The sequence below is a fragment of the Emys orbicularis genome, chromosome 1 (assembly GCF_028017835.1).
Source record: "Emys orbicularis isolate rEmyOrb1 chromosome 1, rEmyOrb1.hap1, whole genome shotgun sequence".
Lineage (NCBI taxonomy): Eukaryota > Metazoa > Chordata > Testudines > Emydidae > Emys > Emys orbicularis.
Window position 1 is genome coordinate 118,429,174 of NC_088683.1, and position 18,780 is coordinate 118,447,953.

At 43.8% G+C, this 18,780-nt stretch overlaps 1 protein-coding gene across 2 annotated transcripts in view; it reads left to right on the top strand.

Moving 5' to 3' along the window:
• CACNA1C (calcium voltage-gated channel subunit alpha1 C) overlaps positions 1–18,780 on the top strand; it is a 607,732-nt gene that overhangs the window by 520,112 nt on the left and 68,840 nt on the right. Inside the window, exon 29 of one of the 2 annotated variants that reach the window (XM_065403340.1) lies at positions 12,721–12,804. In XM_065403340.1, the coding sequence (XP_065259412.1) occupies positions 12,721–12,804 (84 nt within the window). Of the gene's footprint in view, positions 1–12,720; positions 12,805–13,365; positions 13,450–18,780 lie in introns of both variants that reach the window. The other variant, XM_065403334.1, reaches the window with a different exon arrangement.

An 18,780-nucleotide genomic window follows, 5' to 3' on the forward strand; every position in this document is an offset into this window, starting at 1 on the left:
TGGTCCAAGGTTTAACCAGTTATAAAACACAGTTAAGGTCCAATCCACACATGATAACCAGGAACCATATTTTTGTTGTAACCGGGTTCCCTGAGGTGCAGTGCCATGGATTTGTAGCATAGAGGGGGTGTTAGCTCAGGGCTGGATTATCCGTGAGATTCAGGAATAGAGCATCCAGATACCATGAGACTCCTGAGTGCAGGCTACCCAAAGACTTTAACTAGGCTGTTCTGGTTGTTAAAAGACTCAAATGCTGTGATTTCTTTCTGCACTGGACTTGAGGCGGCCAGGATAGGCATCAGGCTGATTCCTCTCATCAGCCTCTGTTTCAACCTTTCTGCTGTGCAGGAGACAGCAAGCTAGAGGACACTGAGCTAAAGGAGGTATTGGCTAACTGGCTCACGCACCCAGCTGCAACAGAAAGGGCATTCTGCCCCCTTCCTTTAATGTCTTAGTGATTGGGAGCAGGGGCCTGAAAAGGGAAAGAGAGAGAGGAGGGGTATGAAAAAAAAGATATGAGGGGCCATAAGGAGAGGAAAAAGATAATGCACTTCCTTTGAGGATGAAAGTTGGAGAAGAGACACTGGAACATGAGGAGAGCAAGGAAGGACCAGACAACAGGATGTGAGGACCGAAGAAAGTGAGAGAACAAAGAGACCATGTATGAGGGGAAGGAGAGGAATAACAACAAAGAATTGGGTTTCAGGGAAAGGGAAAGAAACAAAATCAAGAGAGGAAATACTGTGTATAAACAATGGGTAGGGGGAAGGAGAGAGTATTTTTAAAGGAAGAGAAAATACAAGACACAGAAAGAGGAAAACATTAATAAAATGGACAACAAGACGACTAAACAGAAAAGTGCAAAGGAAAAGAGAGAGAAGCACAGGGGGGGTAGAATGAAAGAGTGAGATGGAAAGAGAAAAATAAAGAAGGGAAAGAAAAACAGAGGGAAATGGAAATAAAAACCAAGGAAGGAGGCATATCACTTTTAGGGTAATGAACGATATTTTATTTATGCTTCTACATGTTACTGAAGTTCCCTGGCAGGGGTCGCACCTCCCGTGTCTGAGGGGCATTGGTTTCTCATTCACAAAGTCTCCTGAGGTGCTCTTCTGTGGGGATTGGAACTGGGTGAATAATTAATATTCTATACATTTCACCTCTTTTTGTGTGGATTAGAGGTGAAACTCACCCCTGGTGCCGGGGTTTGATGCAGAGTCCTCATCATCACGTGAGCCACACAGAAGAACCACATACACCCCCTGCACACCACAAAACTGACCTGCACATCGGCTCAAGGTCGTTTTGGAGGTGGGAGGCCCATAGGCATGTTGGCCCTGGGTGAGAGGAGTGAATCTGTGATAGATAAATTATCATTATCCTCATTGCAAAGAGGGGGAAACTGAGACACAGATAGGTGAAGGCCAAAGTCAGCAAGGGGATTAAATACATGAGCAATTTAAATACATGCCTAATCCCACTGACAGCAATGGGCTTTTTCATGAATGTAAAATTATGCATGTGTTTAAGTACTTTGATGAATCAGGCGTAAGTGATTAGCCCAAGGTCACATAGGACATCTGTGGCAAAGGCAAGCAAAAAACCTGAATCTCCCAATAGCCAGTCCTGGGCTTTAGCCATAAGACTGTCCTTCCCTTTTACAAGAGACTGTGCATTTGCAATTACCTGTTTGCCAGGGATTAGGAGTGCAATGCATACATGTTGTGAGGGTATTTGAATATGTGGCCACTGGTGTGGCAGGGGGAATGACCCTCTTTTCTAGTTCAGTTATACAGAATGTATACTAACGTGTGTCTTCCTGTATGTCTGAACAGCACCTAGCACATCTGGGCTGCTACCATAATGTACATAAATAACAGTGATTAATAATTAGATCTATACATAAAGGATCAAACTGTCTCAAGCCCCTGCCCAGGTACATGGGGTAGGGGGCCCTTCAATAGACTTGCTCTCTCCATTGTATTCCCTACACGTAGTCATTACTTACATCTGTCTATGGCTGGTAGGGGACAAAGGTAATTAACATTCCTGTGCTTAGGGAAACAGAAGGTCTGCTTCCTCCATGCACCTCTGGGAGGAGGGGCATAGAAGGGCAGAGAGGAGGAGAGGCCATGAGCCCATGTCCCCTCCTCACTGGCCTGAGAAGTTGGTCAGATGCACCTCGGGGAGCAGGTTGCACCCTGCATGCCTGGGGAGCCTTGGAAAGATGGAGTCCAGGTGGAGGAAGAAAGCAGAAATGGGATTAGAGAGGGATTGTGCCTCCTATAACAGTCTTCCCCACAGTTCCGCCAGGGTGTGTGGATCCACCCCACCCCACACATGAATCAGTGACTAAATGCCATTCATGCACAGAGCATATGTGACAGGGATTGTCGCAGGACAAGCATCAAGGTGGCTGTTGTTGTTTATTATGGGCCCTCAGACAGATACCATTCTGGCTCTGTTCCATAAAGCCTATTAGATGAAGGGGTCATCTGAAGAAAGGGAAACCGCATTCCTCTTATTTAGAGTGCAGGCTCATTAGGTTAAAAAATCAGGGGGTAGCCATGTTAGTCTGCATCCACAAAAACAACAAGGAGTCCGGTGGCCTCCTTGTTGTTTTTTTAGGTTAAAAAATACATTTGAAATAGAAAAAAGACCACTGAACAACAAACACTCCAATACAGAGTAATGTAACAAACTACACAGCGGGGGACTCAGGAACAGGATTGCTCTGCTAACATCTTTCAGACGACAGGCCTCAACACAGCAAATAATGGATCTAGTCCCTTATGCAAACATCCAAGGAATCCTCATTAGTGCTTCCTTTAGATTTCAATGAGTTTTCAGTGATGTTATGTTACTGTAACTGAGATAATTGGATCCATTGGCTTCCATGTTCATCTGAAGACAAAATTTGGCCCCAGTGGTCACCCTGATGCTACACCAATTGTGAAAATTGGCTGTTGGGCCAGGTATTCATTAAAAGCAAGGATGACTGTATGATCTGCAAACCATAAATCCCATTTGTTGTTGAACCTACTCTACCAGTTGTGGGACCCTGATCATTAGTAGGAATTTAAAGGAGAGGAAAGCAGGCAATGTAGTTAAACTTCACAGATATAGGAGGCAGCTACCCCAGACAAACAAATTGTGCAATGTGAAAAGTATTCATCGGATAAATGAATAGAGGGAACTAGATTGATAACAGGACACAAAGCTTTACACAAATTTCTAGGTCACTGGTTCCAATTGAGCCCTGGTCAGCAGGAATCAAAATTCTTCACTCTGAATACTAGTCGACGTCCTGTATGAAATGAGCTAGTTTCCTAGTGGATGGGGTCCATGTCACATAAAAAAGCAGCACAATTGATCTCTTTATTGGCAATCCCAGTGGAGAGGCCAAGAACTGAATGAACATGGAGAAAGAACTCCCCTTTGCCCTTAGAAGTGTTCCCCATTTTGTCATGGTGGAAGCACATTGGTGAGAGATGCGGAGGATGCTTGCACTGCCGCTGCCTATGTGCTTATAGGATAGAGGACGTCCTCCTTCTGGGATTGACAATCCAACACCATTCAACAACACAAAATTTATCCTATACTCTTTATTATGAATTATATGTAACTGTTCTAATTTTCTCCAGCAAGGGCTGTGCAGTGTGATTAGCCAACCTCCTAGAGGACTGATAGGAAATCTGGTAGGCAAAGATAAATACTAAGATGCTGAATAGGAGCTTTGTTAAGGAGGGACCTTTTCCTTCACAGTAAACGTACCCAGGGAATTTGCATATTTCTGCAACATTGTGACAGATTTATTTCCAGTCTGGCACTTGAGGGTTTTAATGTCATTATGAGTGATCAAAAATAATGATATGACTACACAATGCAGCGGTGTAGGAAGCACAGTATTAGCTATTACTCTTTATTAATATAGAAAATTATTAACGCTGTGTTAAAAGCACAGTGGGATGGTGCACTGGGGTCTCATTCACAATGGTGCCTGCAGCAACAGCAGCGGCACTGAAAGGGAACAATATCAGGGAAAAGTTACTTGTTCTCACCGACAGAAGGAAAATCCCAAACCTCTGTCACTTCAGACAGGCTCATGCAAAATGGTCAAAAGTTCTCACAGGTTCTCTTCATTTAAAAACAATGCCAAATAAGAGGGTACAGCAAGGCTCCATCTACACAGTACTTTCTATCCTGTTAGGAAATGATGTCAGAGGCAGTGTTGCCTAGGAATAAGGCACTGGACTGTGGCCAAGAAACCTGATTTCTATCCTCCACTCTGCCACTGGCCGGATTGGCCACGTCACTTTACTGCTCTATGCTTTTCAGTTTCCCCAAGCGTAAAATGGGCATAGTGATGCTGACCCTCCTTTATAATACACTTTGAGATTGATGCATAAGAACGAGTATTGGTGATGGTGTTATTTATAGATGGAAAAACTGTACTCTGTGAAATCAGGGCCATTTTGAAAAAAAACAGAGAGAAAACTACAGTAAACCAAATAGTCTAAAAACATATGATGCATATCTCTCAGGACTGTCACTTGAGTGTAGAGTTGTTCCAGTGGGTCACCATACCTCTGTACCAGCCATGCCAGACAAGATGTCCAGCTCCATCTCATGGCACCTACATGAACAGAGTCTGTATCCCCTCCTAAGACATCTCTCACTGATTCTGGATGCTTTCCAGTCTGTTACCACTTCCTGGCTCATCCTCCACCAAAATAAGGATAAAAGATTCTTCATTTCCAGAGATGTGCAGGCAGAAGCCTCCACTCACAAATCCAGCATTGCATCCCACTTGTTATGGTATTTAAAGAACATGGGATCTCTTTCAGAAAGAGGGAAGTGAAACTGATTTTTTTTAAAAGCAAAGCATTTGCTCCTATTCTCATGTAGAAGCGGCTATGGAAAGCTGGACTACGACAGTCCTGGAAGCATCAGTGATAAAGGTCAATGATTGGTAGCGGTGTCCTTACATGTTGCTAGCAATATCTCAGCTCATAGTTGTTTTTTGCAGGGGACAGCTTCTTTTGGGTCATGCTCCCTTCCCTAAAAAGAGGGAATCTCTTTTATATCCTCTTTTGCCAGAGGATGTTGTGAAGGCCAAGACTATAACAGGGTTCAAAAAAGAAGTAGATAAATTCATGGAGGATAGGTCCATCAATGGCTATTTGCCAGGATGGGCAGGGATGGTATCCCTATCTTCTGTTTGCCAGAAGCTGGGAATTGGCGACAGGGGATGGATCACTTGACGGTTACCTGTTCTGTTCATTCCCTCTGGGGCACCTGGCACTTGCCACTGTCGGAAGACAGGATACTGGGCTAGATGGACCTTTGGTCTGACCCAGTATGGCCATTCTTATGTTCTTATAGCAAAGTCCAGCTTTTTGTTCTTTCCTTCTTCTGTGCTGTTGTCTTGGTGCATTCTCTCTCATACTTAATCATGACAGAACCTGTTCATTGTAGCCCTTGGGGAGTCCGCCAATGTAGAAACCCGTAGTTTCTCCCTAATGTGACATGATAGTAAATTGCACATGGTTATCAATATACAGAATGTGAAATGTTCAGGCATAGCTAGCCGTCACAGCCATTTTTCAGTCTTTTCATCAAGTCAGTGTTCTGACTGGAGTGTAACGTTTCCTGTGGGTTATATCCTGCTACCATGACCATGGCATGGGGTATTCATGATGATGTTATTCTTGGAAAGAGCCCATGGCTCTTTACAGAGCTTCACTGGATCGAAAGGGTTCCACCTGGATGAAGATCAAGAAGGCTGATTTCATTGTTCCAGGGGACCAGCAATGGAGATAGGGGAGCATTCAATTCCTATTCTTTGTGTTCATGTTTTTATGTCAGGGAGGCCTGAAACATCGGTGCATGCAGGCTCCTGCCATTCCTTACCCTCCTTTCCCACAAAACTAAGAAGAATCCAAGCCAACAGCAACAACAGTTTCCCAGGAGGATTTCATCTAGTTACAGTCATCGTTCAGAGTCATTATTCTCCATCCCTTCCCACTGTGCAGGCCTGAAAGATATTCCTGCCACCACTAGGAGGCGCTTTCGCTGCTGGGTGCCATCTCCAGAGATACAGGGCATCGCCTCTGCCATGCTTCTAACCTGATCTAGGGCACAGGCCCCCTAAGGTCACACATTGAATTTCAGACCTCACACACGGCTGAGTGCTTATACACCAGAGTGACAGCTACCTAGAAAAATGAAGAAACTAAAGATATGAGTTACCAACTGCACTATCATCCAGGTGGGAAAGGACCTATTTGATTATTTGCAAGCGAAAATAGTGCTGGGTGAGATGAACTGTGGTGTAAGATCTGGAAATGGAAGTCCTTTAGCCACAAAACGGATACAATACAGACTGCTGCAGGGCAGGCATCCTCAACATTGCCCTTACACCTGACCTGGAGAGACCACCTCTAAGGAAAAAGAGTAGTTCAGATTCTATAAGTATTTTCTTCCTTTTAAGACTGCCAGCCAGGAGGCCAGTTAGTGCCAATTGGGGTGAAGATTTTCCATGTGTGTGTATGAGAGAGAGATGGGGACTCTTGTCCACTGGGAACAAAACAGAGACCAGTAACCTATTTTAGCTACTGCACCTTGTCAAACAGTAATCAGAGGATAATAATTTTTGGTCACTGATAATCTGAGCCAGATTCAGCCAGAGACCTAGAAATGAACGTATCTGTGTTCTATTACCAGTCACAGAGCCATCCAGTCCCTGCAACATCTTTGATTCTGACATGCTAGAGACAATATGTCTGGGCGGTCCATTAAATCCCAGGGGAAAACCACCCATCTGCTTTCGGTAGCTTCTTACTGCAGGAAATATGAGAGCTCATTAATCAGAAGTGAGACTGAAGTGTAAAATAAAGATATCCAGATTATTAAAAATGAGTCTTGGCCTAAAAGGATGGGGCTGCTTTCTTGTTAAATAAGCAAAGAGCAGCAGCATGTTCCTTTAAAAACACTTGGATTTTTGGAACTGACTCAGAAGTTGAAGAACTTGTCTCCTTTGACTGTTTATAGCTTTGATGAAGTAGAGGATTTGTGTGGTTCCCTGCAGCAATGACTCATTACGACAAGCAGTAGGTGAATTGCGATGACTGTCTCTCAAAATTAATCCATCAATGAGTGAGAGCTGATAGTATGCAAATAGGTGCTGTTTTCCTACAGTCTGTCATGATCTGCAAGCAGCTGCATCCTCCAGTTTATTTCTTCTCTACTAGGCACTGCTAATTTCCATGATTGCTGTTATGGCTAAATGGCATCTTAACATAATTTGCATTATCTCCATTTGATGTCAGTTGTTATTGTAGCTTTGTAATATTCTGCAGAATACATGTGATTCTCTCAGCCATGCCGGTGAGACTGTGCGCCAAGATTCAAATGACAGAATATATGTGATTCAGTTTAAATTTCTTCATAAAGAGATGCCCCCTTGCCTTGCCACTTTCCAGTGTGGACGCTTTCAGTAAAAGCCTGGAGGTGAACCCCACAACTCCAAGTGGCCTGCAAGAGTTTCAAAAATGCATTCCCGTGTTGAACATGAAGGTACTGTGCTACTACCAGATTGTGGCAGCTCAGCTACCTTTGCAGATCATCAGCAAAGTCTGAGTTGATGGCCATTCCAATCAAACAGAATTTTTGCTCTCCTAAGAAATCACATTCCTTATCAGGAAGTCATCCTTGAACCAGCCCCTTTCCCTCCCTCCCATAAACTCCCTCTTCCAACACACACCTGGCTTAAGACTAATGTTTCTTTCCATTGTCTAGACTTGCAGATTTATTTTAGGTACTCTGAGACCAGATCATCCTGTCAATATTCTTTCCTGTTAGTTCCCCCATCTTCTCTCTCTTTCTCTCTCTCTTTCCTCCTTCCTTTCTATATCTTTCCCATTTTTCTGCAGTACTGTAGCAGCTTCTTCCATTGGGGACCATCTGACCTACATTCAGATCCCACCCAATAGAAACACTGAGGCCTTGCTGCACCCTTTATCTACATATGTTTTACAGAGGGAGAGACTAGTTAATTTTTGCAAACCTTGTAGTAAGAAAACATTGAGCACCTGTGGCTAAGCAAAGAAATACCTGCACATCAATTAGCACAGAGGTGACCCTGGAATTTCCACTGGGTTGTGTACTCCTAACCCAGCTGGGATCACTAATCAGCACCCCACCCCCTTTTCTCCTTAGGAATTCTGTGCATGGGGTAGCCTGGTTTGGGCTAGAACCGTCCCCCACAGTTCTGATTTTGAGTCCCAAGTGGCTATGAGCTCAGAGCTTCAGACAGCCTCTAGTGGGCAATTTCTCTGCTGTTAACAGCGCTTCCCAGCTACTGTATTTAGGAGTATTTTCACAGGATGTAAAAGCCATGGTCTCCAGAGATCACAGTGGCTCCATTAGTGTTGAAACAAACCACAGTATCTTGTTAGCTGAACTCAGCAGCCAAGAAACCTAAAGATGATTGGCATATTCATTCTGAAGTGATACCGTGTCTGCTCCCCTGCACAAATGAGATTCCACTCCGGTCAGTCACTGCATATGTATGATCAGCTTTTCATTAATTAATTGATCCTGGGGTGATTTGCTAACAGTTCCTTTTTGGGGGGAGTGCAGAGAGGGGCAGAAAATGTGTGTGTTTTATTGTAATGATGGGTACTTCATGCTCATGAGTAACCAACCTGGCCTCCCTCCACACAAGCTCCATAGATATCATGTACTCCAAAAAATTCCCACAAGGGGGTGACTGCAATTCCTCTGTAAATCCCAGGAGAGTTCAGCACAGTGATATGTAACTCTATGGCTGAAGTAGGGTGAGCGTCTCCCTTTAAGGGTAAATTATGGTATTGCACTCTAAATTCCTTTATTGCAAAAATAAACAGTGCCTTCAGTTCACTTCCCCCTCCTTCCCTGGGGGGGGGAAAATCAAAACTTTCTGGTGGGAAAAATAGTTTGGAACTGCTACCTCTTTATTTGACTGAAAGCTCCTTCCTTAGTCAGCTTGTCTTTCATCAACCACCGTGATTCTCTCCAACAAGGAATCTGGCTTTGAGAGGTACTTTGAGGTCATAACAAGCAAATCCCAAAGGGGTCTAATTCACTCTCAATATGTGCTTGTAACTCTTGACAAGATTACAAGCTATAATCCAAAACCAAGCAATCACATGGGCAGTTTTCAGATGATGTCTCTAAGAAGGATTGGCTTTTAAGGAAGGATTTAATTAATTTCCAAACAAACAAAGTATTCCTTGCATCTTATTTGAAGAATATAAGCAGCAGCGTTCTATGATTTCTTTAGACTGTGTGACTATGAATAATATCTTCTTGATTCAAGCCCCTCTTTTTGCTATAGAGAGGGGTTGGGAGAGGAGGAGGGAAATGATTTTAAAATCTTATTTTTGAATTCAGTTCTTAAAAAATGGACTGTTGGGTGTGGGGATGAATAAAACTGGAAGAGTAGCAGTAGTTCCTCTTTATCAAACAACCCAGGTGTGTGAGGAAAAGAGAAGTTATTTGAGTGTACCTCACACATGGGCAACAGTGGGTCATTACAGGGTGTGCCTCCTATGGAGACTAAGGTGACAAGACCATGACTCACGACTTTCAGAATGAGCCAATGGCTGACTGGGATCAGCAGAGCTGCCATTTGAGGGACGCCATGGTTCAAAACATGGGCCTATTTTCTGACATCAGTAATTCCAGTGTAAACCCACAGTAACTCCATGGAAGTAAGTGAAGTGACTCCAGATTTATTTTGGTGTAACTGACACCAGAATCAGGCCTATTAAATTCTGATGAAAAAAGGAACCTCTGCTCTGAGGGCCAGATTTTGCCCTGGGATCTAGATACACAGCTCCCTTTGGGCCACATACTGCTTGGTTATGTCAGCACAATGCGGTTGACTTCAGTGATGTAACTGAGAGAATTGAATCCATTGGCTTCCATGTTCATCTGAAGACAAAATTTGGCCCCAGTGGTCACCCTGATGTTACAGCAATTGTGAAAATTGGCTGTTGGGCTGAGAGTCCGGGTATTCATTAAAACCTGGTTAGGCCCAAACTATGATCTGCTGTAAAGTTGGTATAATCTGATGGCGGCATCTCCCGTGCTTGCTAAAGAGCTGTTTAAACCATACAAAGTATCCATGGATTTAAAAGTAAACAGCTACCATTTTGGTGGGCACAGCCCAAACAATCAAACAGGTATGAACTTCACCCTTGTTGCTGCATAAAATCAAACTCAGAGTTCCTATTTCAAGAGCTGTTTGGAATCCCACTGACATCCTTCTTGAGGCTGGTAGATGAACACAGAGAAGGAAATGGAAGGTAGACATGTTACTGAGTCTGATCCTGCAGATCTTCAGTATGTGAGCTGTGCCACTACCTCAGTGGGACTGTACTCATGAAGAAAGGTTGTAGGATCGGGCCCATTGTCTTCTGCTTTATTCTCTTGATTCTTCAGGTGCCCTCAGGGCTGAGGTCATGTCAGGTCACACAGGCACCTTCTTGCAGCTCTGTGTGATCTGTATGTGTTCTTTATTTGTTCAAAATGTGAGTGCCTTTACAGTTTAATCTGCCATTCTCTCCCTCCCCTTCCCCTTTGTGAAGTCTAATTACACTTTTATTCCAGGTCCATCTGGTTGCTAGAAATGCTGGAGATCACCGCTGTGCTCATGCTAATGTTTGCTGTGTATTTTCTAGGCTGGATGCTGAATAATAATATTCCCTAAATTTGCTTTTGCTCCTGTTTCCTCTCCCAAAGTAGCAGACTGTGTAATATGGGATATGAAGTGGGAAATTTACACTCACTGGGCAGATTTTTTTTAAGAGTTCAGGTTTTGAACAAACCTATTTCATGTTTGCACACGAAAACGCTCGCTGTGTTTTTCAGAATGAGGTTTCTTTTCTTGTTTCTCTTTTCAAAGTCCATTCTAACAATTCCCCTCACAGCAACTGTCTGGTGTGTGCTCAGTCGGAAAGTGGGGTTTGTATATTTGTTTGTTCTGCCCAAGGCATGGCCCATAAATGTGAGAGTTCTCTAGTCCAGAAGAGTCCATCTGGGCTGCCTTCCAGGGTTCAGAAGGGAACTCCTCGCCAGTGTCTGACCCAGATATTAGTTGTGCCCACAACAATCTCAGGTTCCCAAGCCTGGCTTTTGCAGTGCTAGCAGTGGGATTATTTGTTCTCCCCTCTTTTCTTTCTGCAGTGCTGCCTGGGAACTCAGGCTCACACTTTACCCATGACGTGACTTTCCAGCACTAAGAATAGCAAGCGTAGTGCAACTTAGGTTCAATATCGCTGGAAACAAGACACAGCTGGGAATCAGGGAAGTCAGATTAGTCCATCCTTCCACAACCAAAATACATAACAGGAGTACAGGAGTTCCTGTTTGTTTGTTCCTAAAATTGAAGAAAAGGGGATTATGTAGGAAAGGGGAGCTCTTGGCAAAGATATTTTGCAAATCTTGACGAATTCTCTTGAGAGTAACTGTAAATCTTTGCTCAAGATATTAATTTGAAAAAGCGACAGACAACCAGAAGCTCAGCAGCCAGACTGAATAAGGCCTTTCTGAAAAGGATGCTGGATCCTAGCTCCCCTTACTGCTCAGGATCATTGGGGTGGATGGTAGGCAGTGGAGGCTGGTGCCACCTGAAGGTTGGTAGGCAAATTGGACACATAAAGTTGCCCTCAGCATCAATTCACAGAGTGGGTAAAATATCTTAATGTATTTGACTTAAAGCAGCCAGAGCTGAGGACCCTCCACTGGGGTGTGGGGAGGCAATAGGCAGGATCTCATAAAGAGCCTGGAGAATAACACTAACATAAGAACATAAGGGCGGCCATACTGGGTCAGACCAATGGTCCATCTAGCCCAGTATCCTGTCTTCCGACTGTGGCCAATGCCAGGTGCTTCAGAGAGAATGAACAGAACAGGTAACCATCAAGTGATCCATCCTCTATCACCTATTCCCAGCTTCAGGCAAACAGACGTTCGGGACACTTAAGAGCATGATTTTGCATCTCTCTTGCTAAGAGCACCAGTCTGCCTCGATGCCTTGAAGAGACGATCTAAGGCACAATCAGTAGAAACTGTTGGTGCCTTGCAAATCCACAAAGGGTGTTTGGGCAAAGAACCAAACATGATAAGCAATGAGTTGTAAAAGCTCCTTCTAACCCATCTCCTGATTTTATCAGGCCCCTCTTTCTCTTTTCTTAAGAGACACCTGGTCTTTCATAGCCCCAGCACAGTCCATTACAGCCTGAATGTGGATCCAGTGGCCGTTTCTCATTTGCAGCATGGGAGTGAATACTGGAGAGAACCAAGGGTCACCATTCCTTTACCCCTCCCCCCAAAATTACACAACCCAGGAAAACCAGCATAGCAGAAGGTATTAGGTTACTTAGAGAAAGGTGGCTCTGACACCTGAAGGACTCAGTCCTGCAACCCCTACTCACAGAGCAGTCCTTACTCAAGCAGGGAGTCCAACTGGCTTCAATGGTTACGTTGGCTGGAGAAAGGACAGCTCACATAAGGGATGCAAGAACTGGTCTTTGGTCTCTAAACCAGTGCGCAGATTTAAGAGCAAAACTGCTTGAGGTATCAAGGCAATAATTCTAATGGTAATTTTGAACTGTTTTTGTCTGTCTAACATTCCTTTTTAATCCCCATCCTGCCTGCCCCTTCCTTATGTAGGGTTACTTTAGTGATCCTTGGAATGTTTTTGACTTCCTCATCGTAATTGGCAGCATTATAGACGTCATTCTCAGTGAAACTAATGTGAGTATTACTCTACCCTCCCCAGGATACCACCACCACCTCCTCCTCCTCCTCCTCCTCTGTTTCCTTCTCTCTCTCTTTTTTCTGGTTTTTTTCCCCCCTCTAGTCATGCTTTTATTGAACTTGCCGTCGTCCTTCTCCTTCTCCCAGGGAAAAAAAAAGGAGGGGGAACCGCCTCCTTCTTTTTCACTTGTCATAGCACGCCCCCGGCTGTGACTGGTGAAAGCGCACAGAGTTTGGGGGGTGTGTGCTTTTTTTCCCTCCAAAGAGTAGACATGCTTGAGTGTAACTTTCTAACTAACCAGGCTTTTGTTGATACCCTCCATCATGTGAAACTTTACAGAGGTTTGAGCAGCCAGTACTATAAAGTGGTAAGAGACTATTTAATATGCCCACGTAACCTCTTTCTTTTCTTATTTTTTTCTCTTCTCTCCCTCTTTCATGCTTTTTTTTGTTTTTGTTTTGTTTTTGTTTTAATATTTTTTACCTTTTTTCCTTTCTTTCTCTCTCTCTCTCTTTCTCTCTCTCTCTCTCTTTCCTCGGCTTCTCTGCAACATGCAGCACTATTTCTGTGATGCATGGAATACATTTGACGCCTTGATTGTTGTGGGTAGCATTGTTGATATAGCAATCACCGAGGTGAACGTAAGTAGCTGGCGTCTGTCCATGATCGTGCCTGCTCTAACATTCATTTGTCTTTCCCGGTTTTCTTTTTGTTTCTTTTTTTCCCTCCCCCCCTTTTTAAAGATTGTTTTTTGTTGTTTTGAAATTTTGTTTTATTTTTTGTTTTCTTTTGTTTTCACTTTTGGAACGACTTAGAGAACTTTTTGACTGTTGCATCATTTTATTTCCCTCATAATCAGCCTGGCATGAGTAAAACTGTATAGCAGGAAAATCAATGGGAAATGTGGAGTGTAAGTGAGAGTGAGATTTGTGCCATGGGAAGTTGCTGGAGTGGTCCCAGCCCAGGACTCTCCATGGCATTGTGATACTTTCCACTCCACAGAGATCTAAAGGCAACTCTTTCGAGGTGGAACTGTGGGAACCAAACTTAGAATCTTTTGTGTTGATGCCCCTTGGTTTTCCTCCAAAAAAATCCCAGCACCCCAGTAGCCACAGAGAAGCCTGTCCCTACTTTTCCATTTTCATTTGAGATCAGGTAAAGTGGGTTAAAAAAAATCTATTATTTTACAGAGTAGTTTCCCCCCATGCCTTGGTTCCCCCACCACTCCAAAAAAATCCATAGAAAATGTACATGGTCATGTCTCATTCGATTTCCCACTGGACACATTTACACATCACAAAATCCACCAGCACAATTGGCACTAATTGGCACCACTTCTGGTTATCTCAGCAGGCAGGCCAAGGATTGAATGGCCCCTGGAGACTGAAATGAGTAGCATTAGGTTTATAAAGATTATATTTTACTAGCAAACTTTATAGTTTTTTTGATGGGACAGGATAGAATTATAGAATTAGTGGATGAAGGAAACGTAGGAGGTATAGTACATTATATTTAGATTTGAGGTAAGCATTTGATACTTTAGGCCAGCTCTTACTGAAATCAATGCAAAACTCCCATAGACATCGGTGGGACAAGAATCCCAATAAATCATATTTGGAAACTTAAATCAAAATGACTTGGACAGGAGCACAATCATGGGGATTGAAATCTGGCTAAAAGACCATAAAAATAGCCTGGTCTATCAAGTTGGGAGGAGGGCTCTCAGGGTACCACAGGTTTACCCTTATTTAATGTCTTCATCAATGATCTGGAAGAGGGAGTAATGCATTAATGAAATGTGCAAATACACTAAATGAGAGTGAGTTAAAAAAAACAGGACAGAAATATAATACAAAGGGACTTAAAAAGTATAGAAACGTGGACAAAAAAATAACAATGAAATTCAGTTTAGAGAAACCTGAGAAGTAGAAATACTGCAAAAAGGTGTTACTGGATAGCAAATTGGACATGAATTTGCATTGTGACATGGCAGCAGAAAAGGCCAATGCAGTTTTGGGTTGTATATGTACAGTAGAGGTATCATATCATGCAGCAGAGAAGTAATAGTGCCCTGCTGTAACTTTACCTGGGATGCTGCATTAGGTTTTGGGCACCCCACTACTAGAAAGATATTGACAAATCATAGAATCATAGAATATCAGGGTTGGAAGGGACCTCAGGAGGTCATCTAGTCCAACCCCCTGCTCAAAGCAGGACCAATTCCCAACTAAATCATCCCAGCCAGGGCTTTGTCAAGCCTGACCTTAAAAACCTCTAAGGAAGGAGATTCCACCACCTCCCTAGGTAACCCATTCCAGTGCTTCACCACCCTCCTAGTGAAAAAGTTTTTCCTAATATCCAACCTAAACCTCCCCAACTGCAACTTGAGACCATTACTCCTTGTTCTGTCATCAGGTACCACTGAGAACAGTCTAGAGCCATCCTCTTTGGAACCGCCTTTCAGGTAGTTGAAAGCAGCTATCAAATCCCCCCTCATTCTTCTCTTCTGCAGACTAAACAATCGCAGTTCCCTCAGCCTCTCCTCATAAGTCATGTGTTCCAGCCCCCTAATCATTTTTGTTGCCCTCCGCTGGACTCTTTCCAATTTTTCCACATCCTTCTTGTAGTGTGGGGCCCAAAACTGGACACAGTACTCCAGATAAGGCCTCACCAATGTAGAATAGAGGGGAATGATCACGTCCCTCGATCTGCTGGCAATGCCCCTACTTATACAGCCCAAAATGCCGCTAGCCTTCTTGGCAACAAGGGCACACTGTTGACTCATAGCCAGCTTCTCGTCCACTGTAACCCCTAGGTCCTTTTCTGCAGAACTGCATCCTAGCCATTCGGTCCCTAGTCTGTAACAGTGCATGGGATTCTTCCGTCCTAAGTGCAGGACTCTGCACTTGTCCTTGTTGAACCTCATCAGGTTTCTTTTGGCCCAATCCTCTAATTTGTCTAGGTCCCTCTGTATCCTATCCCTACCCTCCAGCGTTTCTACCACTCCTCCCAGTTTAGTGTCATCTGCAAACTTGCTGAGAGTGCAGTCCACGCCATCCTCCAGATCATTAATGAAGATATTGAACAAAACCGGCCCCAGGACCGACCCCTGGGGCACTCCACTTGAAACCGGCTGTCAACTAGACATGGAGCCATTGATCACTACCCGTTGAGCCCGACGATCTAGCCAGCTTTCTATCCACCTTATAGTCCATTCATCCAACCCATACTTCTTTAACTTGCTGGCAAGAATACTGTGGGAGACTGTATCAAAAGCTTTGCTAAAGTCAAGGAATAACACATCCACTGCTTTCCCTTCATCCACAGAGTCAGTTATCTCCTCATAGAAGGCAATTAGGTTAGTCAGGCATGACTTGCCCTTGGTGAATCCATGCTGACTGTTCCTGACCACTTTCCTCTCCTCTAAGTGCTTCAGAATTGATTCCTTGAAGACCTGCTCCATGATTTTTCCAGGGACTGAGGTGAGGCTGACTGGCCTGTAGTTCCCCGGATCCTCCTTCTTCCCTTTTTTAAAGATGGGCACTACATTAGCCTTTTACCAGTCATCCGGGACCTCCCCGGATTGCCATGAGTTTTCAAAGATAATGGCCAATGGCTCTGCAATCACATCCGCAAATTCCTTTAGCACCCTCAGATGCAGCGCATCCGGTCCCATGGACTTGTGCTCGTCCAGTTTTTCTAAATAGTCCCGAACCACTTCTTTCTCCACAGAGGGCTGGTCACCTTCTCCCCATACTGTGCTGCCCAGTGCAGCAGTCTGGGAGCTGACCTTGTTCATGAAGACAGTGGCAAAAAAATCATTGAGTACATTAGCTTTTTCCACATCCTTTATTACTAGGTTGCCTCCCTCATTCAGTAAGGGGCCCACACTTTCCTTGACTTTCTTCTTCTTGCTAACATACCTGAAGAAACCCTTCTTGTTACTCTTAACATCTCCTGCTAGCTGCAACTCCAAGTGTGATTTGGCCTTCCTGATTTCACTTCTGCATGCCTGAGCAATATTTTTATACTTGGTCATTTGTCCAATCTTCCACTTCTTGTAAGCTTCTTTTTTGCATTTAAGGTCAGCAAGGATTTCACTGTTAAGCCAAGTTGGTCGCCTGCCATATTTACTGTTCTTTCTACACATTGGGATGTTTTTTTCCTGCAACCTCAACAAGGATTCTTTAAAATACAGCCAGCTCTCCTGGACTCCTTTCCCTCTCATGTTATTCTCCCAGGGGATCCTGCCCATCAGTTCCCCTGGGAGTTCAAAGAATGGCAGTTAAAATGATTTCGGGAGTGGGGAGATGGATTTGTCTGCAGAAAACTGAAGAGCTCTCCATATATATTGCTTGTCAAAGAGACAACTAAGGACTTGTCTACATGGTACACCCCAGTGTGGAGCATGCTAACTGGCCTGCGTGGCCGCTGCTGGTGAGCACTAGAAGTTCCCTAGTGCTCGTTAATGTAGTCCTGTTTCAAACATTAGGGAACTTCTAGTGCACACCAGTAGGGGCCATACAGTTCAGTTGGTGCGCGATATACTGGTGCACATTAGAATTTGCCCCCCAGGTAGTTTGGACTAAGGCACCATGTAGCCAAGCCCTAAGAGAGCAGCCTGGAAATAGTCTACAAACACTGAAAGATGGAGAGGCATCATATAGCATAGGCATGGGAAACAGGGGCCAAAGGGCCATTCCTCCCTGCACACACTTTTTTCATGATGGCTGCCCCTGCACCATAGGCCAAATGTGAATGAGTGGCATTGCAACCTGGTGCATGGGGTTGCAGTGCCATTCAGATTTGACCCGTTTTGGTTGCTTGGCTCTCCCACTTTTAAAACCTTCTAATGCCCATCATGTAGGATGATGAAAGGGGAATAATAGCTATAAGTAATGAAGTGGGAATTATGCTAAATATCAGGGGAACGTTCCTGACTGAGAGATTAATCTATGGAATAATCTTCCAAGTAAAATGATGGAAGTCCATTCATTGGGAACATTTAAAGCCTGAAAATATACTATAGGGAACAACCCTGCGCTGTCGAGGAGATGGACTCAGTTATCAAATGTATCTTTTCAGTGTAATTCCCATGATTTCTTCCCACGTAGGAGAAGGTTTGAGGCACATTGTCAGGGTGTTGTAGGGAAGCTCATGCTATTGCTACTCATGCTGTACCTGTTCTGTGGATAAACAGAGGTCTTCAGGGCTGTCAATATGATATGTTTCATTACCATGGAATTTGTACATGAAAAAAGGGAGGAATACACCAAACATGGCCTCCTCTCTTTTCCATCCCTGTCTGAATTCAAAAGCATTTGTTTTCAGGCTAGCTCCTAAATCTGTCAGCTTTGTATTTCAAAATACATAGAAAAGTATGATCAATGGCATGCCTCTGTAAGACCATATCTGTCCAAATAAACAATTGTCTTTCTCAGCTGAGAAGGCAGCCAGGGGCAGCCCTATTCCCTGAATAGAAAGTACCAATGGCACTTAGTGATGGTCCCTGTGTCCCCTCTAAAGAGTTCTCTCCTACTATACAGTTCCCACAGATTTCTGCACATGTCTTTTTGTTACCTGGCATGTTTAAATTTTCTCTCTTTATCTAGGCAAGTCCTTTGCTCTAAGTTCCTAACATTTGTTACTAAAAAAAATTAATCATTGTTGCACAATCTTTTGATGCACTGATAAATGAGCAGCAGCTAAGGATGGAGTTTGTTTTGAAGTGTTTGAAATCCCCTTGCACTTATAACACTATTGAATAAGAGAATGTGTTGTATGTTGGTGTGTCCTGTCAGATTCCCTTCCTGCTAGCAGCACTTGGTATACTACAGCTTTAGCAGATGGGCATTGGAAATAGCAGCCCACATCAAATGGACAGTTGTCATCTTCCCAAGAAGTGTGATGTAGTTTATCGATGCACCCCTCCCGTTCTATTAAGGAGCTTGTTGCTTGCTCACTGTTTGTGG